This window comes from Rhamphochromis sp. 'chilingali' (assembly GCF_963969265.1).
Source record: "Rhamphochromis sp. 'chilingali' genome assembly, chromosome: 7".
NCBI lineage: Eukaryota > Metazoa > Chordata > Actinopteri > Cichliformes > Cichlidae > Rhamphochromis > Rhamphochromis sp. 'chilingali'.
The window spans coordinates 13,653,825-13,677,414 of NC_137934.1; the positions used below are offsets into that span (position 1 = coordinate 13,653,825).

The 23,590-nt window shown below is 39.0% G+C and overlaps 1 protein-coding gene and 1 long non-coding RNA gene across 3 annotated transcripts; both read left to right on the forward strand.

The window, feature by feature from the left end:
• The first annotated feature begins 24 nt into the window (after window positions 1-24).
• Window positions 25-8,348, forward strand: fam3c (FAM3 metabolism regulating signaling molecule C). Of its 2 annotated transcripts, XM_080887744.1 has the most exons (11): window positions 25-144; window positions 547-602; window positions 724-828; window positions 2,206-2,232; window positions 2,590-2,713; window positions 2,914-2,972; window positions 3,067-3,117; window positions 3,221-3,305; window positions 3,400-3,526; window positions 7,516-7,613; window positions 7,770-8,348. In XM_080887744.1, exons 2-10 carry the CDS (start codon window positions 587-589, stop codon window positions 7,603-7,605), a joined length of 684 nt encoding a protein of 227 aa, XP_080743870.1. In that variant the 5' UTR covers window positions 25-144; window positions 547-586; the 3' UTR covers window positions 7,606-7,613; window positions 7,770-8,348. The 2 variants fall into 2 exon arrangements, with proteins under 2 accessions (XP_080743870.1, XP_080743869.1); XM_080887743.1 differs by having other exon boundaries at window positions 29-144; window positions 7,516-8,348.
• Window positions 8,349-13,827: 5,479 nt separating this feature from the next.
• On the forward strand, window positions 13,828-18,757 carry LOC308399202. The gene is made up of 3 exons (XR_013972089.1): window positions 13,828-13,957; window positions 17,924-18,021; window positions 18,178-18,757. It is a non-coding gene; the product is annotated as an uncharacterized lncRNA (long non-coding RNA).
• The last annotated feature ends 4,833 nt before the right edge of the window (window positions 18,758-23,590 follow it).

A 23,590-nucleotide genomic window follows, 5' to 3' on the forward strand; every position in this document is an offset into this window, starting at 1 on the left:
CGGAGTGGCGCCTCTTTTTCACGGTTTGCTCCTCCTCCACAGTCCAGCTGTCATGACGCGTATCAGCGCCATCATCATAAGTTAGTCAGCCTGTCCTAAAAGAACCACACCGGAGAGTCCGCTGGTATTTTGCTACGTAAACAGGTGAGAAAGTCGTGAACATTTATCTCAAAGCTCAACTACGTATTTGTCTTTTGTAGAGGCTGAGATGCAGTCATTCCAGTGTCAGTGAGTAAAACCTGTCAAAGACGAAGAAGTTATCCACGGGGTTAAAAGCTAGTTAGCTTTTCAAAATATAGCTTTAAAAATGCATTACGTGCTTACATACGTTACATTGTTCGTTAATTCGGTCGCAATAACTAGTTATTAGAAAAAGAGCAAGGTCACTGTGTTTCGGCGTTAGACACTCCTATAAATAACGCACAGCACAAGCTAACTTCCCCCTTTAGACCACCCTATAAAGGCACGCAGATATACACCATTGACTGTAGAAAACAGTCACCGATGTGCACATACAGACACCTACACTTTTATTTGATATTACAGGTTGTCGGCTGTTTGTAAAATATTCTGGAGAGTCGCAAAGATGATTAGGGCTACTGGTAAGTCAGATATATTTACTATAAATATTTAAACAAACATGTTTGCTATCTAAAACCATTTCGCATCAGTGATTCGGATGGCTGATTAACCGCACCTCTCCGTTTTCCCCTCTCTTCGCAGGAATTATCAAGTTGACAGTGTTGGTTATTGCATTCCTACTGGCTGTCTTCCTGGCTTTTCAGCTATTCGAGATTAATACGGATTTTAAACTGGCTGATGTGATTTGTGAGTAACCTTTCCTGTAAAACTGGATTGAACAGCAGTGTAGGTGGGAGATAATCATCGGTAAAGGAAACAAGACAGTCATTTACTTTGTTTACTTTCTGTCTGCAGGGACATTTTAAGTCAGGCATGTCCTGCATCTTGGTTAATTTATTTCTTTATTTATTGCGTCATCACTTTATGGCTTTTAAATAATCTTTATTTATATACAGGAAAAAGACAAAAAATGTCAGTCACAGGTTTCAGTTCATGATATAATGGGTTGTAATGCAATATATATGTATTGTTTGCTACATATATTATTAATAAATTATTCATTTTAATCGATTAAAGTCAGTTGTGAGCCGCCAGCCAGTATTTTATCTCATAGGGCCTTCTCTTCTTTCCTGCCTCCAGGAGGGTTATCTGCCTGTCTGGCACAGTTTTAGAAGAAGATGAAACATTCATTTCTTTTGTGAACTTAGAGTTCATTATCATGTTTTGAAAGTGTAGAAATTTTTAAAGAATGCAGCTTTTTACCCTCTCGAGGTTACTTAAGGGTGTGCGTTGGAGTTTGCCCAACAAGTCTACATATGTTTTGTTGACTTGGAGAAGGGATTCGACCATGTTTCTTGGAGTATCCTGTGAGAGATGCTTTGGGAGCATGGGTTGTCTGGCCCATTGCTACGGGCCATTTGATCCGTATACAACCGCTGCAAGAGCTTGGTCCACTAAGCCAGCAAAAAGTTGGACTTGTTCCCGGTGGCTGCCAGGGCTGCCCTAAGTCACAGATTCTGTTCATGATTTTTATGGACAGAATTTCTAGGTGGAAAATCTGAGGCCATGGTCCTGAGCTGGAAAAGGGTGGAGTGCCCTTGTTTACAAGTGAGAGGAGAGCGGGAGATCAATAGACAGACTGGTGCTGTACCAGTCTGTTGCGGTGAAGAGAGAGCTGAGCGTATATGCGAAGCTCTCGATTTAATAGCCGATCTACGTCCTTACCTCACTTAAGTTCATGAGCTTTGGGTAGTAACCAAATGAACAAGCTTGTGAATTCAAGCCGCAGAAATGAGCTTTCTCCGACGGGTGGCTGGCCTCTCCCTTAGAGATGGGGTGACGAGTTTGGCCATCCAGGAGGAGCTCAGAGTAGAGCTGCTATTCCTCCACATTGAAAGTATCCTCTGCACTCCTATAACTGATGGTTGTAATTTTTTTTTTTATGCCTCTAGTTTATCTTGACATAAAGAAATGTTGCACACTTATTACTTATCTGTATTAATTGTTGCTACTTGGATAAACTTTTATAAAAATATAATAAAAATCTTATTTATATTCCTAATAATAAATATATTAGATATTATAAAGTCTACTTACATCTACATCTCCTTTTTTGCTTTTCAGCAAGATCTGTGCCAGCAGGTGTCCTTTGTAAGTGTTCTCAATTGTTTACTTTTTTCTTTTTATTCTCTATTACTCATGTGTTTTGATATGCCTCTGTCTTTTTTTATCTATCTCTGTAACAGACAGAACAAAAATGGTAATAAGGAGCTTGTCTCAGATTGTAATGTAGCTAAATCCTTTTGAAAACATCTAGATATTGAGTTTAACTGTGTGTTTTAAGCTTAGCTATTGCATTAGTGTGCAAATAGACCCCTTTAGATGAGTTCAAGCTGTACAATTCCTTGATCACCCGTATTTGTGCCTGTTTGTGAAAAGCCTTAAACAATGTAATTGGACTGCCTGTGACCTGATACTGTGCTGTTTGGGCAAATTTTGTGTTCTCAGCAACGAAGCCTGTCAGGTATAAATGTGGGCTGTCCAAGGCATGTTCAGCTGGACATTTTGCCTTCAAGATGGCAAGTGGTGCAGCCAGTGTGGTCGGGCCCAGAATCTGCCTGGAAGACAAAGTGTAAGTAGGATGTGAGACAGTGTGTTATAAGAAAGAAAGTGTTGTCTGATTATTCTGGGCTGTCTGGAAATCTACATTATAGTATGTTAAACATGTTATGAAGTGCCATCCTTCTATAAATCACCCATTTCCTTAAGTTTATATGCTTTTATATTTAAATGTATCCATATGTTCTCCCCCTTTCATATTATTGGTTGTAGAGTAATGAGCGGCGTGAAGAACAACGTGGGAAGAGGAATCAACATCGCCCTGGTTAATGGTGACATTATCCACTCGAGTACCCCACTTTTAATTCCAAGAGTTACAAACCTAATTCTGAAAAACTGTATTTTTGTTTGTTTGTTTTTCCATAGGGAGGACAGGGGAAGTTGTCAAAACAGAATATTTTGATATGTGGGCTGGAGGTGAGTATACTTGAGAACCTTTTTTTTTTTTTTTTTTTTTTTTTTTGTAGACATTTACAAATCCAGTTCATACAGTTTGTTAACCGTGTGTCACTTTGCATAGACGTGGCTCCCTTGATTAAATTCCTGAATGAAATTGAAGATGGGACCGTTGTGATGATGGCTTCATTTGATGATTCCGCAACAAAGTAAGAGCATTTCAGCTCGCATGATCAATAAATATGTTTGCTGTTTCTAGTTGCGGGGATGGTCATGAAATAATATGTCTTCTTTGTTATATAGACTCAATGATGAAGCCAGGAAGTTAATTGCTGATCTTGGCAGCTCAGCTATTAATAATCTGGGCTTTCGAGATAACTGGATCTTTGTGGGAGGGAAAGGCATCAAGACCAAGAGTCCATTTGAGCAGGTAAGATGATGCACAAAATCCCATAGTTAACAAAAGCTGGAAACTAGATTATTAGTGACCTTATTACCATCTACACCATCTTAATGTGTGTTTTCTTCAAACATTCAGATCAAACCACAAGGCAAACCACAAAGAATGCTGATACACTTGCTTTTCTCCATAAAGGCTTTAAAGGCTTACACCCACTCCTTCACTAGCACACTTAAGCATACAGACACACAAAAACACATTCATTCAGGAGCTCCAACATCAGAACCCTTTTTCCCCTCACACTAGTGTCAGAAAGCACAACAAGAAGTAACAATTTTGTTTTATGCCTTAGTTTAGATTGTATGTAGGAATGGAAATCGAGATCCAGATATCTAAAATTGTCCGCTAATTTCCGTTTGTGAGTCAGAGAGGGAACATAGTGACGCAGTCTACAGCGTGGATATAAGTATTACTTTTATTTAAAAAGGGTGAGAGCACAATGGTGAAGTGCAAACTACATCCAGGACAAAAAAAACAACTGGATTATGCTGTGAGCACTTCAACTCTTTGTGCGCACCTGTACAGATAGCATACTAACGCTAAGCTAGCCACAAGAGTGATGTTTAAACTGAATGAATGCTGACCCAAGCCCTCATTAGGAAATGGATTTGTGTTTGTGTGAGCAGTTTATTTTAAAACATCTGTTTTTCTCTTTTGAATATTTAGAATTGCTCATTATTAAGACAAAAGTACTTCTTATCCTACTACTCAACTAATCAATGGAATAATCAGTAGAATTCCTGATTAATAAAAGATCAATTATTGCAGCCCTACTCTTTATACTCTTTAAATGTAAACTGCCAGCAAAGCTACAGCACATTAGACAAAGAACAAAATGAGAAGGTACTTTCAGCAGCTCCTTTGTTTGCTAGTGTATCACCACCAGTGTTGCGTAAGTTACTTTAAAAAAGTAATTAATTACTAATTACTTAGTCAATATTGTATTTAAAATACTCATCTAATTACTGTGTCAGAAAAGTAACTTAATTACTAAATAAGTAATTTAACTAAATACTTCTTACAATCCCTATAAACCTTGAGTGGGCAAACAATAGAGATTAAACTCTTTAAATAATAAATTTTTTTTTTTTAAAGACGGCGACTCAGTACGCAGCGGTCGCATCTCTTCCACAATGTAGCCTGCAATCATTTTTTTTAAGCTCACCTTCAGACGCTTTCTGTGCTGCTGAAGTAAAATCAAGTTTTGCCTGCTGAGCAGGAGTTGCCGCGGTGTTATCCATGGATGATGAACAATGACTCATCTATGCCAGGGGTCGGCAACCTGCGGCTCCGGAGCCACATGCGTCTCTTTAGTCCGTATAGTGCTGCTCCGCGTGGTTTGGGAAAATAAATTAGAAGTATTTAGCTGAAGTGTATTTTATTTATGTTAGTTCTTTTTTACCTTGTAGTTCTAAATTGGAAGATTATTGTGATCTTGAAATATAAAAATAAAATTATATTCTATTATTTTTTTCATCAATCAAAATAAGCGTCACACTCGCGGAAGCCGGTGTACCCGCCGAAACGCCATGCATTTATCGAGACTTTCAACCCCAGGTAGGCCAATTATGGATCCACATTATGTCAGCAGCTGTTCTCCACCGTGAACTATGTTAAAAACAAACACCACTCACGCCTCACAGATGACAGCTTACAGTCCTGCGTAAAGATGAAAGTGACTTCGTACAGCCCCGATTTGCAGACGCTGTGCACAGAGGTTCGGGAGCAGAGTCCCATTGTAAACATACCACGGCAGACTCGCTGCTTTTTAGTATCTCTTTATTGACCACTTTTTACACACGGTTGCTGTACGCATACAGCCAGCTGTAGCTTTTCAGCTCATAGCCCGACACATACCAACAACAGCATAGATAGCACAGACGTTAAGGCCGCGAGGCGTGATTGCGGGTGCTGCTCAGGTGCGTCCGGCCCCCCCTGCAGCGGCGCTGCAGACCACGCCCCGCCGCATGCATTAACCAGGTAAAATACATATTTAGGCAGAATTTTGCAAATATCAATTTTTTCTTTTTTTAGCAGCATAGTGCTTTTTTTTTTTTTTTTTTTTTTTTTTTTTTTTTTTTTTTTTTTAAAAAGTCAGGTCAAGGCTCCAAAAGCCCAAAGGTGATATAACAGTTTTTGTTTGCTACATGGATCTTTTTAGTTCAGCTTTCCTTTTGTTCTATTTCTTAAAGAGTTCAAAATGTGTTAATTACATAAATAAAATGTAATTTTCTCTGTAGCACTTCATGGATTTCATAAGCAACACACTTTAGTTGTTCAAACAAAGCATAAAGGTAAAAAAACAATAGTGTTATTCTCATTTTGATGTCAAAAAGTATTTGCGGCTCCCAGTGTTTTCTTTTGAGTGGAAACCAGGTCCAAATGGCTCTTTAGGTGTTAAAGGTTGCTGACCCCTGGGCTATGGTCTCGTGTCTGGTGCTTCAGTAGATTACTCGTGCTATTAACAGCAGCCGATAGTTGTTTCTCTCCAGGACATAGCTTACATATTACTGTAATATTCATGTCTGCTTGTTTCAGAAAAGTGAAGAGACGGGAATATGTCCATTTCATAAAACAGCCACAGGCTTCAGCCGAGTCCGACATCTTCTGCTTTAGAATACGACTATGCAGCAAACTGGCGCGAAATGACGTGCAGCTGCACTACAGCGATGTTAAACCGGCAGAGTTTACTTCTACGTTTAGAAGATAAATTATTGAAATTAAATAATGATATTCAGCGAGTTTAATTATTTAACACAAGTACATTATAAGTAACTGTAATTAAAATACCTAAAAATGTAATTAGTTATTAGTAATTAGTTACTCTTTCAGTGGAAAAGTAATTTAATTACAGTAACGCGTTACTTAGTAACAACAAACCTTATCTGTCTATGACAAAGACACTTTTGGAAACAAACTCTGTTTATCCAGTCTTGGAACGGGAACTCGGGGCTTGTGACACATGGGGCTTAGATCGTGTCCCCTCTCAGCCTTGAACCAGGGATCATTCGCACATCAGATGAAAAATCCATACACCACAGAGCCATAGAGCAAAATATGAGGATGAAACAGCTTGACACTTTGTCTTAGTAGCCTAATAGAAATAATCTTGAGAAAATGATTCTGCTGAAATGTCAAAATCTCTTGGGAGATTACATCCTGTGGTTGTTTTCTTTGATCTTGGTGGACATTTGTGCGTGCGCACCGGATCTACAGGTCAACTTACATTGTTAAGTAGACCTGTAGAGTCGGGAACAGCTTTGTGAAACACGTGAACTGCAGACTAGAACTTATCTGCCTAAGGGTTCACTCAAGCCCACTGGAGGGCTCTGCAAAGTCTAAAACTCGTGTGGATGGTGGCACAAGAGTAGTTGCCCTATTTTATGTATACATCAACATTTAGTACAAGTAAGATGGTAAATCTTTAAATCCCCAGAGGTTCTTTTCCTGGTTCAGTTAACATAGTTCTGCAGCATGTTTTGTTCAGAATCTTCATTTAAAATCACTTATGGTATGCTCCGTGAAGTTGAGTTTCCACTTGAGGAATCTGTTGTATACAACCTTCTGAAATGTTCCTTGCTGACACAACCAAATGAAACCCCGCTGTAACGTTACAGCAGTGCAAACTGTGTGAGTCACACTAATATGTTTTTATGCTCGGTCGTAATTTGCAGCTAAGTTAATTTTACTTGTGGAATCACTGCTAAAAGAACATCAGTAGGCTTTTTATTACTAAGAATGCCTAGTGCACACAATCAGTCATTCAGGGATTCATATTTTGTAGTCAGATATTCACTCTACAGCCTGTTTGTCATCTTTAACCACAAACCAGTTTTGTTGGTTGCTGGTCCTTGTCTGTTCTTATCATAACATTTTACTATTTTTATGTCATTAGCTGTTAACAAGAGAGACTTTTATGACTTTAACCTTTAACATGTGTCTTATTTTTGTTTTCTCAGCATATAAAGAACAGCGCAGAAACAAACAAATTTGAAGGCTGGCCTGAAGTGTTGGAGATGGAAGGCTGCATACCGCAGAGGCAGGACTGACCTTTAAGGTGCTGCCCACCTTTGCGTTCACTCTTGTCTACCCATGTGTTCTCACCTGTGCTGATGTTCCTATCTTGATGAGACTTTACAGTTGTTGCACTTTTTGTGCTCAGAAAGGCCATTGTACACCTCTTACCCAGAAGCCTTTTATCTGTCCACCACAGCAACAATCTCACTAAAGAAGACATTAGCAGGAAGAAGGAGCTGCTGTGATGATGCTTCAATCAGAGCAGGAAGCAATGTGGGAAAGGAAACTTGGTCCCTATTGCACTTCTCCTTCTGTTTGGATGCTATTAAATAGATGCTAAAGCTGGTTTACGAGTAGACTGCACTGATCAAAAGGCTTTAATGATTTGCTCTCAATCACACTTTCTATCTTTAGATTCTCTTGGGACTTGGTTGTGATAGTGTTGCATAATGGCAATGGTGACCAAAAAGGACGTAGTAGATCAGATTTTTGGGGGAGGGGCGGCTAATTTTTTGATAACCTGTACCCTGCCTTAAATAACCATTTTTAGATCTGCTTGTTTGTTTGTTCCATGTTTGTTGTTAAAAATGTGAATTATTATTATTATTATTATTTTTTTAATTAGATTTGAAGATTTTATAACCAAATGTACCAAATTCACTGTGATGTTTTGTATATATTTGTTTAGAGACAGAAGCAGTTTTGAAAGGGATTAATTTAATGAGTATTTGAATACTAATATAATTTCTTAAAATAAATGATCTTGTTGACAATGTTTGTGGTTGATTAAGTGTTTTGTAGCCTCTTGAAGTGCAGACGTAGCTTTTTCAGTGTGTCCACAGCAGTTGCACTGCTATGTGGTTTTTCTTGTTCCCTTGAAACAGACCTTGTTATTTAAACATTAGGTGTAGATGGATTGGATTTCTGTTTGCTCACCATTTTATCACTTTCAAACAAGATAATAGAGCGTTTGCTGTTTCACACTGGCTAGGTGTGACATTCTGTCTTCTCTTCAGCTTAGCCTCTATTTGGGGTAAGGTTTAAAAATCGTTGGTGGCTTTAGTATAACACTGAACTAGTTCATGAATATTTCCACTTGTTTTTGAATAAAAAGGGGAACTTTTTAGAGTAGCTACCAAAAAAAGGAGTCATTTTGCACTATTGTTGTACAGCTATGTTAGAGGTGCTGTAGAAGAATACAGTCACTGAGTTGTTGAACGTTTTTTCCAAACTCTTTAAGGCTGTAAAAAAAACAAAAAACACAACAACAAAATAAGCCTTTTTTAACATAAGGAAACACCGGCTCTCAGAACGAATCCTTAGCCCATGCGATCATAGTTTTTACAACGTATTCACGCACTACATTTCTATTTGCGTTCACCTTTTAAACAACTTCAGATCACACTGTGCGGTTTCCTTTCCTCCCACATACAAGATCGTTTCGAAAACGTTTGCGCAACACTGTTTAAAAGTTGCACATTTTTCTTTCTTTTTTCTGTTGAAGTAACAAAATAAAGAACTGATCAACTTCACTTTTCACTTGACATAACTTATCTCCAAGTGCAAAACAACTTCTAACTCTTAAGTCTCTAATGCTGTCATAAGATTGTATTTTTTTTTTTTTTTATTAAACCTTTTGTTTTGAAAGCAGTCAGTGAAGGGACTTTACACTCACTGGCCACTTTTTTAGATACACTTCGCTAGTACCAGTTTGGACCAATGTTTGCCTTCAGAGCTGCCTTAGTTCTCTACAGATTCAACAAGATGCTGGAAATATTCCTAACAGTCCATGTTGACATTATGGCATCACACAGGTACTGCAGTTTGACATGATTTGAGCTTTATGGCACATTAACACAAGCTAGGTTCATCAGTTAAGCTGCTGTGTTTCTACAATGTTTAGTTACGATCGAAAGCGGGCCAAAAAGAAAAATATCCCCCACAAGCCTTAACCGTTGATACAAGGCAGGATGGATCCATGTTTTCACATTGCTTACACCATATTCTGACCCTACCATCAGAATGTGCCAACAGCAATCAAGACTCATCAGACCAGGCAACGTTCTTCCAGTCTTCTATTGTCCAAATTTCATTGCAAATTTTAGCCTCGGTTACCCGTTCTTAGCTGTGTGGTCTTCGTGCTGCTGTAGCCCACCTGCTGCAAAGGTTTATCAGCTCAAAGATGTTTGGTCATTCTGCTCTGATGTCTGGTATCAACAAGGTGTTTCTGCTGCTCTCTGGATGTTTTTCCTTTTGCACACTATTCCCTGTGCACCCGAGATGAGATGGCTATGTGGGAAAATCCCTGTAGATGAGCAGTTTCAATGATACTCAGACCAGCCTGTCTGGCACCAACAGTCAAAGTCAATTAAATCACGTTTCTTCCCCATTCTGATGCTCAGTTTGGACTTCAGCAGGCCATTTTAACCATGTCTAGATGCTTAAATACATTGAGTTGCTGTCATATGATTGGCTGATGAGATATTTGTGCTAATAAGTAGCTGAACTAAATAAAGTGGTCAGTGAGTATATAAACAAATTATCTATAAACTTTTAACTGTTTTGATTGGCAAGATTTAGCTGCATTGAGATTTATTTTGCTCACGGGACATTCCTTGTCATTGTGTTGAGTTAAAGTATAGCGGTGTAATTACTAGATCATTGTGTTTAGAGTCATATTTACAGTAAATCAGCACACCTATACCATATTGCCCTTTCAGTCTTTAAAAATGTAACAACTGGTTAAAGAAACACTCTTTGTAGTGACCTGTAGGGAGCGCTATTGCCTTATTTTTTTTTCAGGCGGCAGGCCATATGTTTTGTAGTGACTTCCATCTTTGCATGTTGTTTTACTTCAGCTGTACGGTAGGGTAAGTGTCCGTGAGTGGCTTTGCTCCTTCCAATGAAAGATCCGAGGCCTTTCTCGTACAATCACGTCTGTGTAGCAGATTCCATCAGCACTGCTGTAAATATCCCATTAATGATGAAGTTTGGCCTACTTTCAACTAAATATGCAATTTCTTCCTCTTGAATAATTAACCTAATACATGAAAAAGTGATAGAAAATGCTGTACCTGCTTGCATGTCTATTGAGGGTGTGAAAATTGAGTTGCCTAACCTCTCCTGGGGCTTTCTCTTCGTGTCAGCGTCACATTATAGTGGAAAATCTTTCGGTCTCCCTCCTCAAAGCATATTTACTATCTGCATGCTCTGCACCATGGCAGCAAGCCAACAGTTCTTTAATTAGTCACTTTTTTTGTTTTACACCTTCTGCCACTGAAGTGACCTCCTCATCTCCTCTCAACATAAAAGCTCTCCCAGTAGTGGAAGAATCACAGTGGGGTATTTTCTTTGATGTCATCTGCGCAGCACACATACATCCCACATCCCCGTTGTAATTTATATGCACGTGTGTTTTTTAAAGGGCAACATTTGTTTACCAACTGTTCCATATGTAGTAATTTGTGCGTGACATTGTTGCCTGCTATGTTAGGACGTAGTATGTTACCGTTTTTCTTGAAGCAGTTAAAGATGTATCTGCATGATGCCTTCAGAAGGGTAGGCTAGCCAGTGCTCCCGTGGGCCGAACCTCTCCAGGGCGTCATGTTTCGTCATGTTCGTGTTACATATGAACACAGAAACGTCTAGTGCGAGCATGAGTGCTAAACTATATGAACACAAGAGGACTATTACTGTTTTTTAGCGCGTAGAACAAAACCCTGTTTGAGATTCCCTTCTTGTGTGTGTGTTTTTAAAACAAATCTGTCCACCACACAAAGGTGGTTGCCTCTGAAAGAACCTCAGAAGCACTAAATTTTCAGATTGTGACCCCTGACCTCCGCCCTTTAGCCTTTTGACCGAAACACCCCGAGCTTCTCATTGCATCAAAACAAGCTTCGAAACAACCGTCTTCTATTTAACATGAACCTTGTGATTAACACGCATCTCTTCCTGACCTAGTTATGAGACTCTAACATGCTTGCATTGGTATTTTCTGTAGATGCACATGCTCATACACTCATTTCAGTCCAGTACTGTACCTTCCCTTGACCTCTGTTCTGTGAGTCTGCTGACCAAACATCCCTCAGTGACCTGAACATCGCAGCTTTGGCCTCTTGAAAACCCATTTAGTCTCTGCAAGATTCAAATAAAACAGACGACAAGTAGAAATCACCACTTGGGGTAAAATATGCATTAAAGCATCTATTACGGTCTATGTTTCCTATCATATTTTGCTAATATTGCATCTTGTCAGCTCCCATCATACTACCAAAGCACTTAAATTTCACCTTTCAATGCTTTTTGTGGCTATGAGCTGAACTTTGTAAATTCCACTTAACATTTTTGCCCTGTACGTGACTTTTTGAGTATCTTTTTGGTATTCGAATGCTACATGATCTGCTAAGATTTATGGACGACCTTATTTGTCGCTAAATTTGTGACCTCCCTCCGCTGTTGTCCCAGTCAGGTTGGAAACTATTTTTTTATGGAAACATTGAACGATATTGATGTTGTGAAATTAAATAGTTTCCGAAAAGGTGTAAGATTGTTAAGCTCTATCATATTAATTTAAAGGACTTCAGGGAAACTTGAAGGAAAAAATATGAACCAACCCACTGGTCTACAATGGCACGGATTCCAAGAAATAGCCTAGGCCTCATATGTCATAGTCTGAGATGGACATTAAATCACTTATTCAGCTTTTATGCGGTGCTATCAGTTAATTGTTCCATGAGCAATTTAGAGTTAAGGGCCTTGCTTAGGCTTCAGCCATAAAGACCTAAAGGTGATCATTTGGCAACTGCTGATTGCAAGGGGAAAACCGTCTTTGAGATTGCTTTGTTTGCTAGCGCACTGCTATAGTTGTTCACAGTTTGAGTGGAAGACGCTAATTTATCTGCAAATACTTGCCAACAATTTGCCAAGTGGTAGTGAAACTTGAAAGACTGCGAAGCAAGATAGAAATGGAGAACGTCTGCTTTTAAAGGCACAGCTTGCTTTAACCCTATGTGCTGCACATTTTCCAGCTTCACTGCTGTTCTGCTAGTAGTTTGCAAGTGTTTGCAGACAAGTCAGTTTCTTCCACACCAAGTATGACTGACGTGACAACAGCAATTTGATAGCAACCAAAGCAATCACAAGGAGGTTTTTAGTTTTAGTTTTTGGGATCTTCTTTTTTTGCACATTTTTGCCTAGCGACTGGAGGTGGGCAGGCGGTTGCCAACCAGTCTCTCAGCTTATATAACTGAGGCCCTTGTAAAGACCCTTTCTAGGCCCTTTTCTGTTTTGAAGTCTCGAGTTTGACATTTTGGTAGTTTGATAGTCTGCTTGAATGGCAGTCATGCCCTAAAGCATCCTCTGTTTTATTGTCTATTTTGTCCTAAATGGGAACATCATTTCTAAAATGAACACTGTTTAATTATAAAAGACCTGAAACCACGTGAAACTAATTGAGCTTTTCAGCTCATAGCCCGACACATACCAACAACAGCATAGATAGCACAGACGTTAAGGCCGCGAGGCGTGATTGCGGGTGCTGCTCAGGTGCGTCCGGCCCCCCCTGCAGCGGCGCTGCAGACCACGCCCCGCCGCATGCATTAACCAGGTAAAATACATATTTAGGCAGAATTTTGCAAATATCTATTTTTTCTTTTTTTAGCAGCATAGTGCTTTTTTTTTTTTTTTTTTTTTAAAGTCAGGTCAAGGCTCCAAAAGCCCAAAGGTGATATAACAGTTTTTGTTTGCTACATGGATCTTTTTAGTTCAGCTTTCCTTTTGTTCTATTTCTTAAAGAGTTCAAAATGTGTTAATTACATAAATAAAATGTAATTTTCTCTGTAGCACTTCATGGATTTCATAAGCAACACACTTTAGTTGTTCAAACAAAGCATAAAGGTAAAAAAACAATAGTGTTATTCTCATTTTGATGTCAAAAAGTATTTGCGGCTCCCAGTGTTTTCTTTTGCGTGGAAACCAGGTCCAAATGGCTCTTTAGGTGTTAAAGGTTGCTGACCCCTGGGCTATGGTCTCGTGTCTGGTGCTTCAGTAGATTACTCGTGCTATTAACAGCAGCCGATAGTTGTTTCTCTCCAGGACATAGCTTACATATTACTGTAATATTCATGTCTGCTTGTTTCAGAAAAGTGAAGAGACGGGAATATGTCCAAGAGCATTTCAGCTCGCATGATCAATAAATATGTTTGCTGTTTCTAGTTGCGGGGATGGTCATGAAATAATATGTCTTCTTTGTTATATAGACTCAATGATGAAGCCAGGAAGTTAATTGCTGATCTTGGCAGCTCAGCTATTAATAATCTGGGCTTTCGAGATAACTGGATCTTTGTGGGAGGGAAAGGCATCAAGACCAAGAGTCCATTTGAGCAGGTAAGATGATGCACAAAATCCCATAGTTAACAAAAGCTGGAAACTAGATTATTAGTGACCTTATTACCATCTACACCATCTTAATGTGTGTTTTCTTCAAACATTCAGATCAAACCACAAGGCAAACCACAAAGAATGCTGATACACTTGCTTTTCTCCATAAAGGCTTTAAAGGCTTACACCCACTCCTTCACTAGCACACTTAAGCATACAGACACACAAAAACACATTCATTCAGGAGCTCCAACATCAGAACCCTTTTCCCCCTCACACTAGTGTCAGAAAGCACAACAAGAAGTAACAATTTTGTTTTATGCCTTAGTTTAGATTGTATGTAGGAATGGAAATCGAGATCCAGATATCTAAAATTGTCCGCTAATTTCAGTTTGTGAGTCAGAGAGGGAACATAGTGACGCAGTCTACAGCGTGGATATAAGTATTACTTTTATTTAAAAAGGGTGAGAGCACAACGGTGAAGTGCAAACTACATCCAGGACAAAAAAAACAACTGGATTATGCTGTGAGCACTTCAACTCTTTGTGCGCACCTGTACAGATAGCATACTAACGCTAAGCTAGCCACAAGAGTGATGTTTAAACTGAATGAATGCTGACCCAAGCCCTCATTAGGAAATGGATTTGTGTTTGTGTGAGCAGTTTATTTTAAAACATCTGTTTTTCTCTTTTGAATATTTAGAATTGCTCATTATTAAGACAAAAGTACTTCTTATCCTACTACTCAACTAATCAATGGAATAATCAGTAGAATTCCTGATTAATAAAAGATCAATTATTGCAGCCCTACTCTTTATACTCTTTAAATGTAAACTGCCAGCAAAGCTACAGCACATTAGACAAAGAACAAAATGAGAAGGTACTTTCAGCAGCTCCTTTGTTTGCTAGTGTATCACCACCAGTGTTGCGTAAGTTACTTTAAAAAAGTAATTAATTACTAATTACTTAGTCAATATTGTATTTAAAATACTCATCTAATTACTGTGTCAGAAAAGTAACTTAATTACTAAATAAGTAATTTAACTAAATACTTCTTACAATCCCTATAAACCTTGAGTGGGCAAACAATAGAGATTAAACTCTTTAAATAATAAATTTTTTTTTTTTAAAGACGGCGACTCAGTACGCAGCGGTCGCATCTCTTCCACAATGTAGCCTGCAATCATTTTTTTAAGCTCACCTTCAGACGCTTTCTGTGCTGCTGAAGTAAAATCAAGTTTTGCCTGCTGAGCAGGAGTTGCCGCGGTGTTATCCATGGATGATGAACAATGACTCATCTATGCCAGGGGTCGGCAACCTGCGGCTCCGGAGCCACATGCGTCTCTTTAGTCCGTATAGTGCTGCTCCGCGTGGTTTGGGAAAATAAATTAGAAGTATTTAGCTGAAGTGTATTTTATTTATGTTAGTTCTTTTTTACCTTGTAGTTCTAAATTGGAAGATTATTGTGATCTTGAAATATAAAAATAAAATTATATTCTATTATTTTTTTCATCAATCAAAATAAGCGTCACACTCGCGGAAGCCGGTGTACCCGCCGAAACGCCATGCATTTATCGAGACTTTCAACCCCAGGTAGGCCAATTATGGATCCACATTATGTCAGCAGCTGTTCTCCACCGTGAACTATGTTAAAAACAAACACCACTCACGCCTCACAGATGACAGCTTACAGTCCTGCGTAAAGATGAAAGTGACTTCGTACAGCCCCGATTTGCAGACGCTGTGCACAGAGGTTCGGGAGCAGAGTCCCATTGTAAACATACCACGGCAGACTCGCTGCTTTTTAGCATCTCTTTATTGACCACTTTTTACACACGGTTGCTGTACGCATACAGCCAGCTGTAGCTTTTCAGCTCATAGCCCGACACATACCAACAACAGCATAGATAGCACAGACGTTAAGGCCGCGAGGCGTGATTGCGGGTGCTGCTCAGGTGCGTCCGGCCCCCCCTGCAGCGGCGCTGCAGACCACGCCCCGCCGCACGCATTAACCAGGTAAAATACATATTTAGGCAGAATTTTGCAAATATCTATTTTTTCTTTTTTTAGCAGCATAGTGCTTTTTTTTTTTTTTTTTTTTTTTAAAGTCAGGTCAAGGCTCCAAAAGCCCAAAGGTGATATAACAGTTTTTGTTTGCTACATGGATCTTTTCAGTTCAGCTTTCCTTTTGTTCTATTTCTTAAAGAGTTCAAAATGTGTTAATTACATAAATAAAATGTAATTTTCTCTGTAGCACTTCATGGATTTCATAAGCAACACACTTTAGTTGTTCAAACAAAGCATAAAGGTAAAAAAACAATAGTGTTATTCTCATTTTGATGTCAAAAAGTATTTGCGGCTCCCAGTGTTTTCTTTTGCGTGGAAAACAGGTCCAAATGGCTCTTTAGGTGTTAAAGGTTGCTGACCCCTGGGCTATGGTCTCGTGTCTGGCGCTTCAGTAGATTACTCGTGCTATTAACAGCAGCCGATAGTTGTTTCTCTCCAGGACATAGCTTACATATTACTGTAATATTCATGTCTGCTTGTTTCAGAAAAGTGAAGAGACGGGAATATGTCCATTTCATAAAACAGCCACAGGCTTCAGCCGAGTCCGACATCTTCTGCTTTAGAATACGACTATGCAGCAAACTGGCGCGAAATGACGTGCAGCTGCACTACAGCGATGTTAAACCGGCAGAGTTTACTTCTACGTTTAGAAGATAAATTATTGAAATTAAATAATGATATTCAGCGAGTTTAATTATTTAACACAAGTACATTGTAAGTAACTGTAATTAAAATACCTAAAAATGTAATTAGTTATTAGTAATTAGTTACTCTTTCAGTGGAAAAGTAATTTAATTACAGTAACGCGTTACTTAGTAACAACAAACTTTATCTGTCTATGACAAAGACACTTTTGGAAACAAACTCTGTTTATCCAGTCTTGGAACGGGAACTCGGGGCTTGTGACACATGGGGCTTAGATCGTGTCCCCTCTCAGCCTTGAACCAGGGATCATTCGCACATCAGATGAAAAATCCATACACCACAGAGCCATAGAGCAAAATATGAGGATGAAACAGCTTGACACTTTGTCTTAGTAGCCTAATAGAAATAATCTTGAGAAAATGATTCTGCTGAAATGTCAAAATCTCTTGGGAGATTACATCCTGTGGTTGTTTTCTTTGATCTTGGTGGACATTTGTGCGTGCGCACCGGATCTACAGGTCAACTTACATTGTTAAGTAGACCTGTAGAGTCGGGAACAGCTTTGTGAAACACGTGAACTGCAGACTAGAACTTATCTGCCTAAGGGTTCACTCAAGCCCACTGGAGGGCTCTGCAAAGTCTAAAACTCGTGTGGATGGTGGCACAAGAGTAGTTGCCCTATTTTATGTATACATCAACATTTAGTACAAGTAAGATGGTAAATCTTTAAATCCCCAGAGGTTCTTTTCCTGGTTCAGTTAACATAGTTCTGCAGCATGTTTTGTTCAGAATCTTCATTTAAAATCACTTATGGTATGCTCCGTGAAGTTGAGTTTCCACTTGAGGAATCTGTTGTATACAACCTTCTGAAATGTTCCTTGCTGACACAACCAAATGAAACCCTGCTGTAACGTTACAGCAGTGCAAACTGTGTGAGTCACACTAATATGTTTTTATGCTCGGTCGTAATTTGCAGCTAAGTTAATTTTACTTGTGGAATCACTGCTAAAAGAACATCAGTAGGCTTTTTATTACTAAGAATGCCTAGTGCACACAATCAGTCATTCAGGGATTCATATTTTGTAGTCAGATATTCACTCTACAGCCTGTTTGTCATCTTTAACCACAAACCAGTTTTGTTGGTTGCTGGTCCTTGTCTGTTCTTATCATAACATTTTACTATTTTTATGTCATTAGCTGTTAACAAGAGAGACTTTTATGACTTTAACCTTTAACATGTGTCTTATTTTTGTTTTCTCAGCATATAAAGAACAGCGCAGAAACAAACAAATTTGAAGGCTGGCCTGAAGTGTTGGAGATGGAAGGCTGCATACCGCAGAGGCAGGACTGACCTTTAAGGTGCTGCCCACCTTTGCGTTCACTCTTGTCTACCCATGTGTTCTCACCTGTGCTGATGTTCCTATCTTGATGAGACTTTACAGTTGTTGCACTTTTTGTGCTCAGAAAGGCCATTGTACACCTCTTACCCAGAAGCCTTTTATCTGTCCACCACAGCAACAATCTCACTAAAGAAGACATTAGCAGGAAGAAGGAGCTGCTGTGATGATGCTTCAATCAGAGCAGGAAGCAATGTGGGAAAGGAAACTTGGTCCCTATTGCACTTCTCCTTCTGTTTGGATGCTATTAAATAGATGCTAAAGCTGGTTTACGAGTAGACTGCACTGATCAAAAGGCTTTAATGATTTGCTCTCAATCACACTTTCTATCTTTAGATTCTCTTGGGACTTGGTTGTGATAGTGTTGCATAATGGCAATGGTGACCAAAAAGGACGTAGTAGATCAGATTTTTGGGGGAGGGGCGGCTAATTTTTTGATAACCTGTACCCTGCCTTAAATAACCATTTTTAGATCTGCTTGTTTGTTTGTTCCATGTTTGTTGTTAAAAATGTGAATTATTATTATTATTATTATTATTTTTTTAATTAGATTTGAAGATTTTATAACCAAATGTACCAAATTCACTGTGATGTTTTGTATATATTTGTTTAGAGACAGAAGCAGTTTTGAAAGGGATTAATTTAATGAGTATTTGAATACTAATATAATTTCTTAAAATAAATGATCTTGTTGACAATGTTTGTGGTTGATTAAGTGTTTTGTAGCCTCTTGAAGTGCAGACGTAGCTTTTTCAGTGTGTCCACAGCAGTTGCACTGCTATGTGGTTTTTCTTGTTCCCTTGAAACAGACCTTGTTATTTAAACATTAGGTGTAGATGGATTGGATTTCTGTTTGCTCACCATTTTATCACTTTCAAACAAGATAATAGAGCGTTTGCTGTTTCACACTGGCTAGGTGTGACATTCTGTCTTCTCTTCAGCTTAGCCTCTATTTGGGGTAAGGTTTAAAAATCGTTGGTGGCTTTAGTATAACACTGAACTAGTTCATGAATATTTCCACTTGTTTTTGAATAAAAAGGGGAACTTTTTAGAGTAGCTACCAAAAAAAGGAGTCATTTTGCACTATTGTTGTACAGCTATGTTAGAGGTGCTGTAGAAGAATACAGTCACTGAGTTGTTGAATGTTTTTTCCAAACTCTTTAAGGCTGTAAAAAAAACAAAAACAAAAAAAACACAACAACAAAATAAGCCTTTTTTAACATAAGGAAACACCGGCTCTCAGAACGAATCCTTAGCCCATGCGATCATAGTTTTTACAACGTATTCACGCACTACATTTCTATTTGCGTTCACCTTTTAAACAACTTCAGATCACACTGTGCGGTTTCCTTTCCTCCCACATACAAGATCGTTTCGAAAACGTTTGCGCAACACTGTTTAAAAGTTGCACATTTTTCTTTCTTTTTTCTGTTGAAGTAACAAAATAAAGAACTGATCAACTTCACTTTTCACTTGACATAACTTATCTCCAAGTGCAAAACAACTTCTAACTCTTAAGTCTCTAATGCTGTCATAAGATTGTATTTTTTTTTTTTTTTATTAAACCTTTTGTTTTGAAAGCAGTCAGTGAAGGGACTTTACACTCACTGGCCACTTTTTTAGATACACTTCGCTAGTACCAGTTTGGACCAATGTTTGCCTTCAGAGCTGCCTTAGTTCTCTACAGATTCAACAAGATGCTGGAAATATTCCTAACAGTCCATGTTGACATTATGGCATCACACAGGTACTGCAGTTTGACATGATTTGAGCTTTATGGCACATTAACACAAGCTAGGTTCATCAGTTAAGCTGCTGTGTTTCTACAATGTTTAGTTACGATCGAAAGCGGGCCAAAAAGAAAAATATCCCCCACAAGCCTTAACCGTTGATACAAGGCAGGATGGATCCATGTTTTCACATTGCTTACACCATATTCTGACCCTACCATCAGAATGTGCCAACAGCAATCAAGACTCATCAGACCAGGCAACGTTCTTCCAGTCTTCTATTGTCCAAATTTCATTGCAAATTTTAGCCTCGGTTACCCGTTCTTAGCTGTGTGGTCTTCGTGCTGCTGTAGCCCACCTGCTGCAAAGGTTTATCAGCTCAAAGATGTTTGGTCATTCTGCTCTGATGTCTGGTATCAACAAGGTGTTTCTGCTGCTCTCTGGATGTTTTTCCTTTTGCACACTATTCCCTGTGCACCCGAGATGAGATGGCTATGTGGGAAAATCCCTGTAGATGAGCAGTTTCAATGATACTCAGACCAGCCTGTCTGGCACCAACAGTCAAAGTCAATTAAATCACGTTTCTTCCCCATTCTGATGCTCAGTTTGGACTTCAGCAGGCCATTTTAACCATGTCTAGATGCTTAAATACATTGAGTTGCTGTCATATGATTGGCTGATGAGATATTTGTGCTAATAAGTAGCTGAACTAAATAAAGTGGTCAGTGAGTATATAAACAAATTATCTATAAACTTTTAACTGTTTTGATTGGCAAGATTTAGCTGCATTGAGATTTATTTTGCTCACGGGACATTCCTTGTCATTGTGTTGAGTTAAAGTATAGCGGTGTAATTACTAGATCATTGTGTTTAGAGTCATATTTACAGTAAATCAGCACACCTGTACCATATTGCCCTTTCAGTCTTTAAAAATGTAACAACTGGTTAAAGAAACACTCTTTGTAGTGACCTGTAGGGAGCGCTATTGCCTTATTTTTTTTCAGGCGGCAGGCCATATGTTTTGTAGTGACTTCCATCTTTGCATGTTGTTTTACTTCAGCTGTACGGTAGGGTAAGTGTCCGTGAGTGGCTTTGCTCCTTCCAATGAAAGATCCGAGGCCTTTCTCGTACAATCACGTCTGTGTAGCAGATTCCATCAGCACTGCTGTAAATATCCCATTAATGATGAAGTTTGGCCTACTTTCAACTAAATATGCAATTTCTTCCTCTTGAATAATTAACCTAATACATGAAAAAGTGATAGAAAATGCTGTACCTGCTTGCATGTCTATTGAGGGTGTGAAAATTGAGTTGCCTAACCTCTCCTGGGGCTTTCTCTTCGTGTCAGCGTCACATTATAGTGGAAAATCTTTCGGTCTCCCTCCTCAAAGCATATTTACTATCTGCATGCTCTGCACCATGGCAGCAAGCCAACAGTTCTTTAATTAGTCACTTTTTTTGTTTTACACCTTCTGCCACTGAAGTGACCTCCTCATCTCCTCTCAACATAAAAGCTCTCCCAGTAGTGGAAGAATCACAGTGGGGTATTTTCTTTGATGTCATCTGCGCAGCACACATACATCCCACATCCCCGTTGTAATTTATATGCACGTGTGTTTTTTAAAGGGCAACATTTGTTTACCAACTGTTCCATATGTAGTAATTTGTGCGTGACATTGTTGCCTGCTATGTTAGGACGTAGTATGTTACCGTTTTTCTTGAAGCAGTTAAAGATGTATCTGCATGATGCCTTCAGAAGGGTAGGCTAGCCAGTGCTCCCGTGGGCCGAACCTCTCCAGGGCGTCATGTTTCGTCATGTTCGTGTTACATATGAACACAGAAACGTCTAGTGCGAGCATGAGTGCTAAACTATATGAACACCAGAGGACTATTACTGTTTTTTAGCGCGTAGAACAAAACCCTGTTTGAGATTCCCTTCTTGTGTGTGTGTTTTTAAAACAAATCTGTCCACCACACAAAGGTGGTTGCCTCTGAAAGAACCTCAGAAGCACTAAATTTTCAGATTGTGACCCCTGACCTCCGCCCTTTAGCCTTTTGACCGAAACACCCCGAGCTTCTCATTGCATCAAAACAAGCTTCGAAACAACCGTCTTCTATTTAACATGAACCTTGTGATTAACACGCATCTCTTCCTGACCTAGTTATGAGACTCTAACATGCTTGCATTGGTATTTTCTGTAGATGCACATGCTCATACACTCATTTCAGTCCAGTACTGTACCTTCCCTTGACCTCTGTTCTGTGAGTCTGCTGACCAAACATCCCTCAGTGACCTGAACATCGCAGCTTTGGCCTCTTGAAAACCCATTTAGTCTCTGCAAGATTCAAATAAAACAGACGACAAGTAGAAATCACCACTTGGGGTAAAATATGCATTAAAGCATCTATTACGGTCTATGTTTCCTATCATATTTTGCTAATATTGCATCTTGTCAGCTCCCATCATACTACCAAAGCACTTAAATTTCACCTTTCAATGCCTTTTGTGGCTATGAGCTGAACTTTGTAAATTCCACTTAACATTTTTGCCCTGTACGTGACTTTTTGAGTATCTTTTTGGTATTCGAATGCTACACGATCTGCTAAGATTTATGGACGACCTGATTTGTCGCTAAATTTGTGACCTCCCTCCGCTGTTGTCCCAGTCAGGTTGGAAACTATTTTTTTATGGAAACATTGAACGATATTGATGTTGTGAAATTAAATGGTTTACGAAAAGGTGTAAGATTGTTAAGCTCTATCATATTAATTTAAAGGACTTCAGGGAAACTTGAAGGAAAAAATATGAACCAACCCACTGGTCTACAATGGCACGGATTCCAAGAAATAGCCTAGGCCTCATATGTCATAGTCTGAGATGGACATTAGATCACTTATTCAGCTTTTATGCGCTGCTATCAGTTAATTGTTCCATGAGCAATTTAGAGTTAAGGGCCTTGCTTAGGCTTCAGCCATAAAGACCTAAAGGTGATCATTTGGCAACTGCTGATTGCAAGGGGAAAACCGTCTTTGAGATTGCTTTGTTTACTAGCGCACTGCTATAGTTGTTCAGTTTGAGTGGAAGACGCTAATTTATCTGCAAATACTTGCCAACAATTTGCCAAGTGGTAGTGAAACTTGAAAGACTGCGAAGCAAGATAGAAATGGAGAACGTCTGCTTTTAAAGGCACAGCTTGCTTTAACCCTATGTGCTGCACATTTTCCAGCTTCACTGCTGTTCTGCTAGTAGTTTGCAAGTGTTTGCAGACAAGTCAGTTTCTTGCACACCAAGTATGACTGACGTGACAACAGCAATTTGATAGCAACCAAAGCAATCACAAGGAGGTTTTTAGTTTTGGTTTTTGGGATCTTCTTTTTTTGCACATTTTTGCCTAGCGACTGGAGGTGGGCAGGCGGTTGCCAACCAGTCTCTCAGCTTATATAACTGAGGCCCTTGTAAAGACCCTTTCTAGGCTCTTTTCTGTTTTGAAGTCTCGGGTTTGACATTTTGGTAGTTTGATAGTCTGCTTGAATGGCAGTCATGCCCTAAAGCATCCTCTGTTTTATTGTCTATTTTGTCCTAAATGGGAACATCATTTCTAAAATGAACACTCTGTTTAATTATAAAAGACCTGAAACCACGTGAAACTAATTGAAACAATAAACTCACGGTGAAAGTGTTTACTGAGGTTGCAGAGAAAGAGAGAAGTAGACATGCTGGGTTTTAAAAGGAATGCAGGTTTAAAGCACTTCTGATAAGACCTTGAGGGTACATTATTTATATATAGTCTATGTTTAACA

Coding starts and splice junctions, on each gene's coding strand:
- fam3c (XM_080887744.1), top strand. Junction 2,233..2,589: donor TGTGCCAGCAGGTGTCCTTT/GTAAGTGTTCTC, acceptor TTGTGTTCTCAG/CAACGAAGCCTGTCAGGTAT. Junction 3,306..3,399: donor TTTGATGATTCCGCAACAAA/GTAAGAGCATTT, acceptor TTTGTTATATAG/ACTCAATGATGAAGCCAGGA.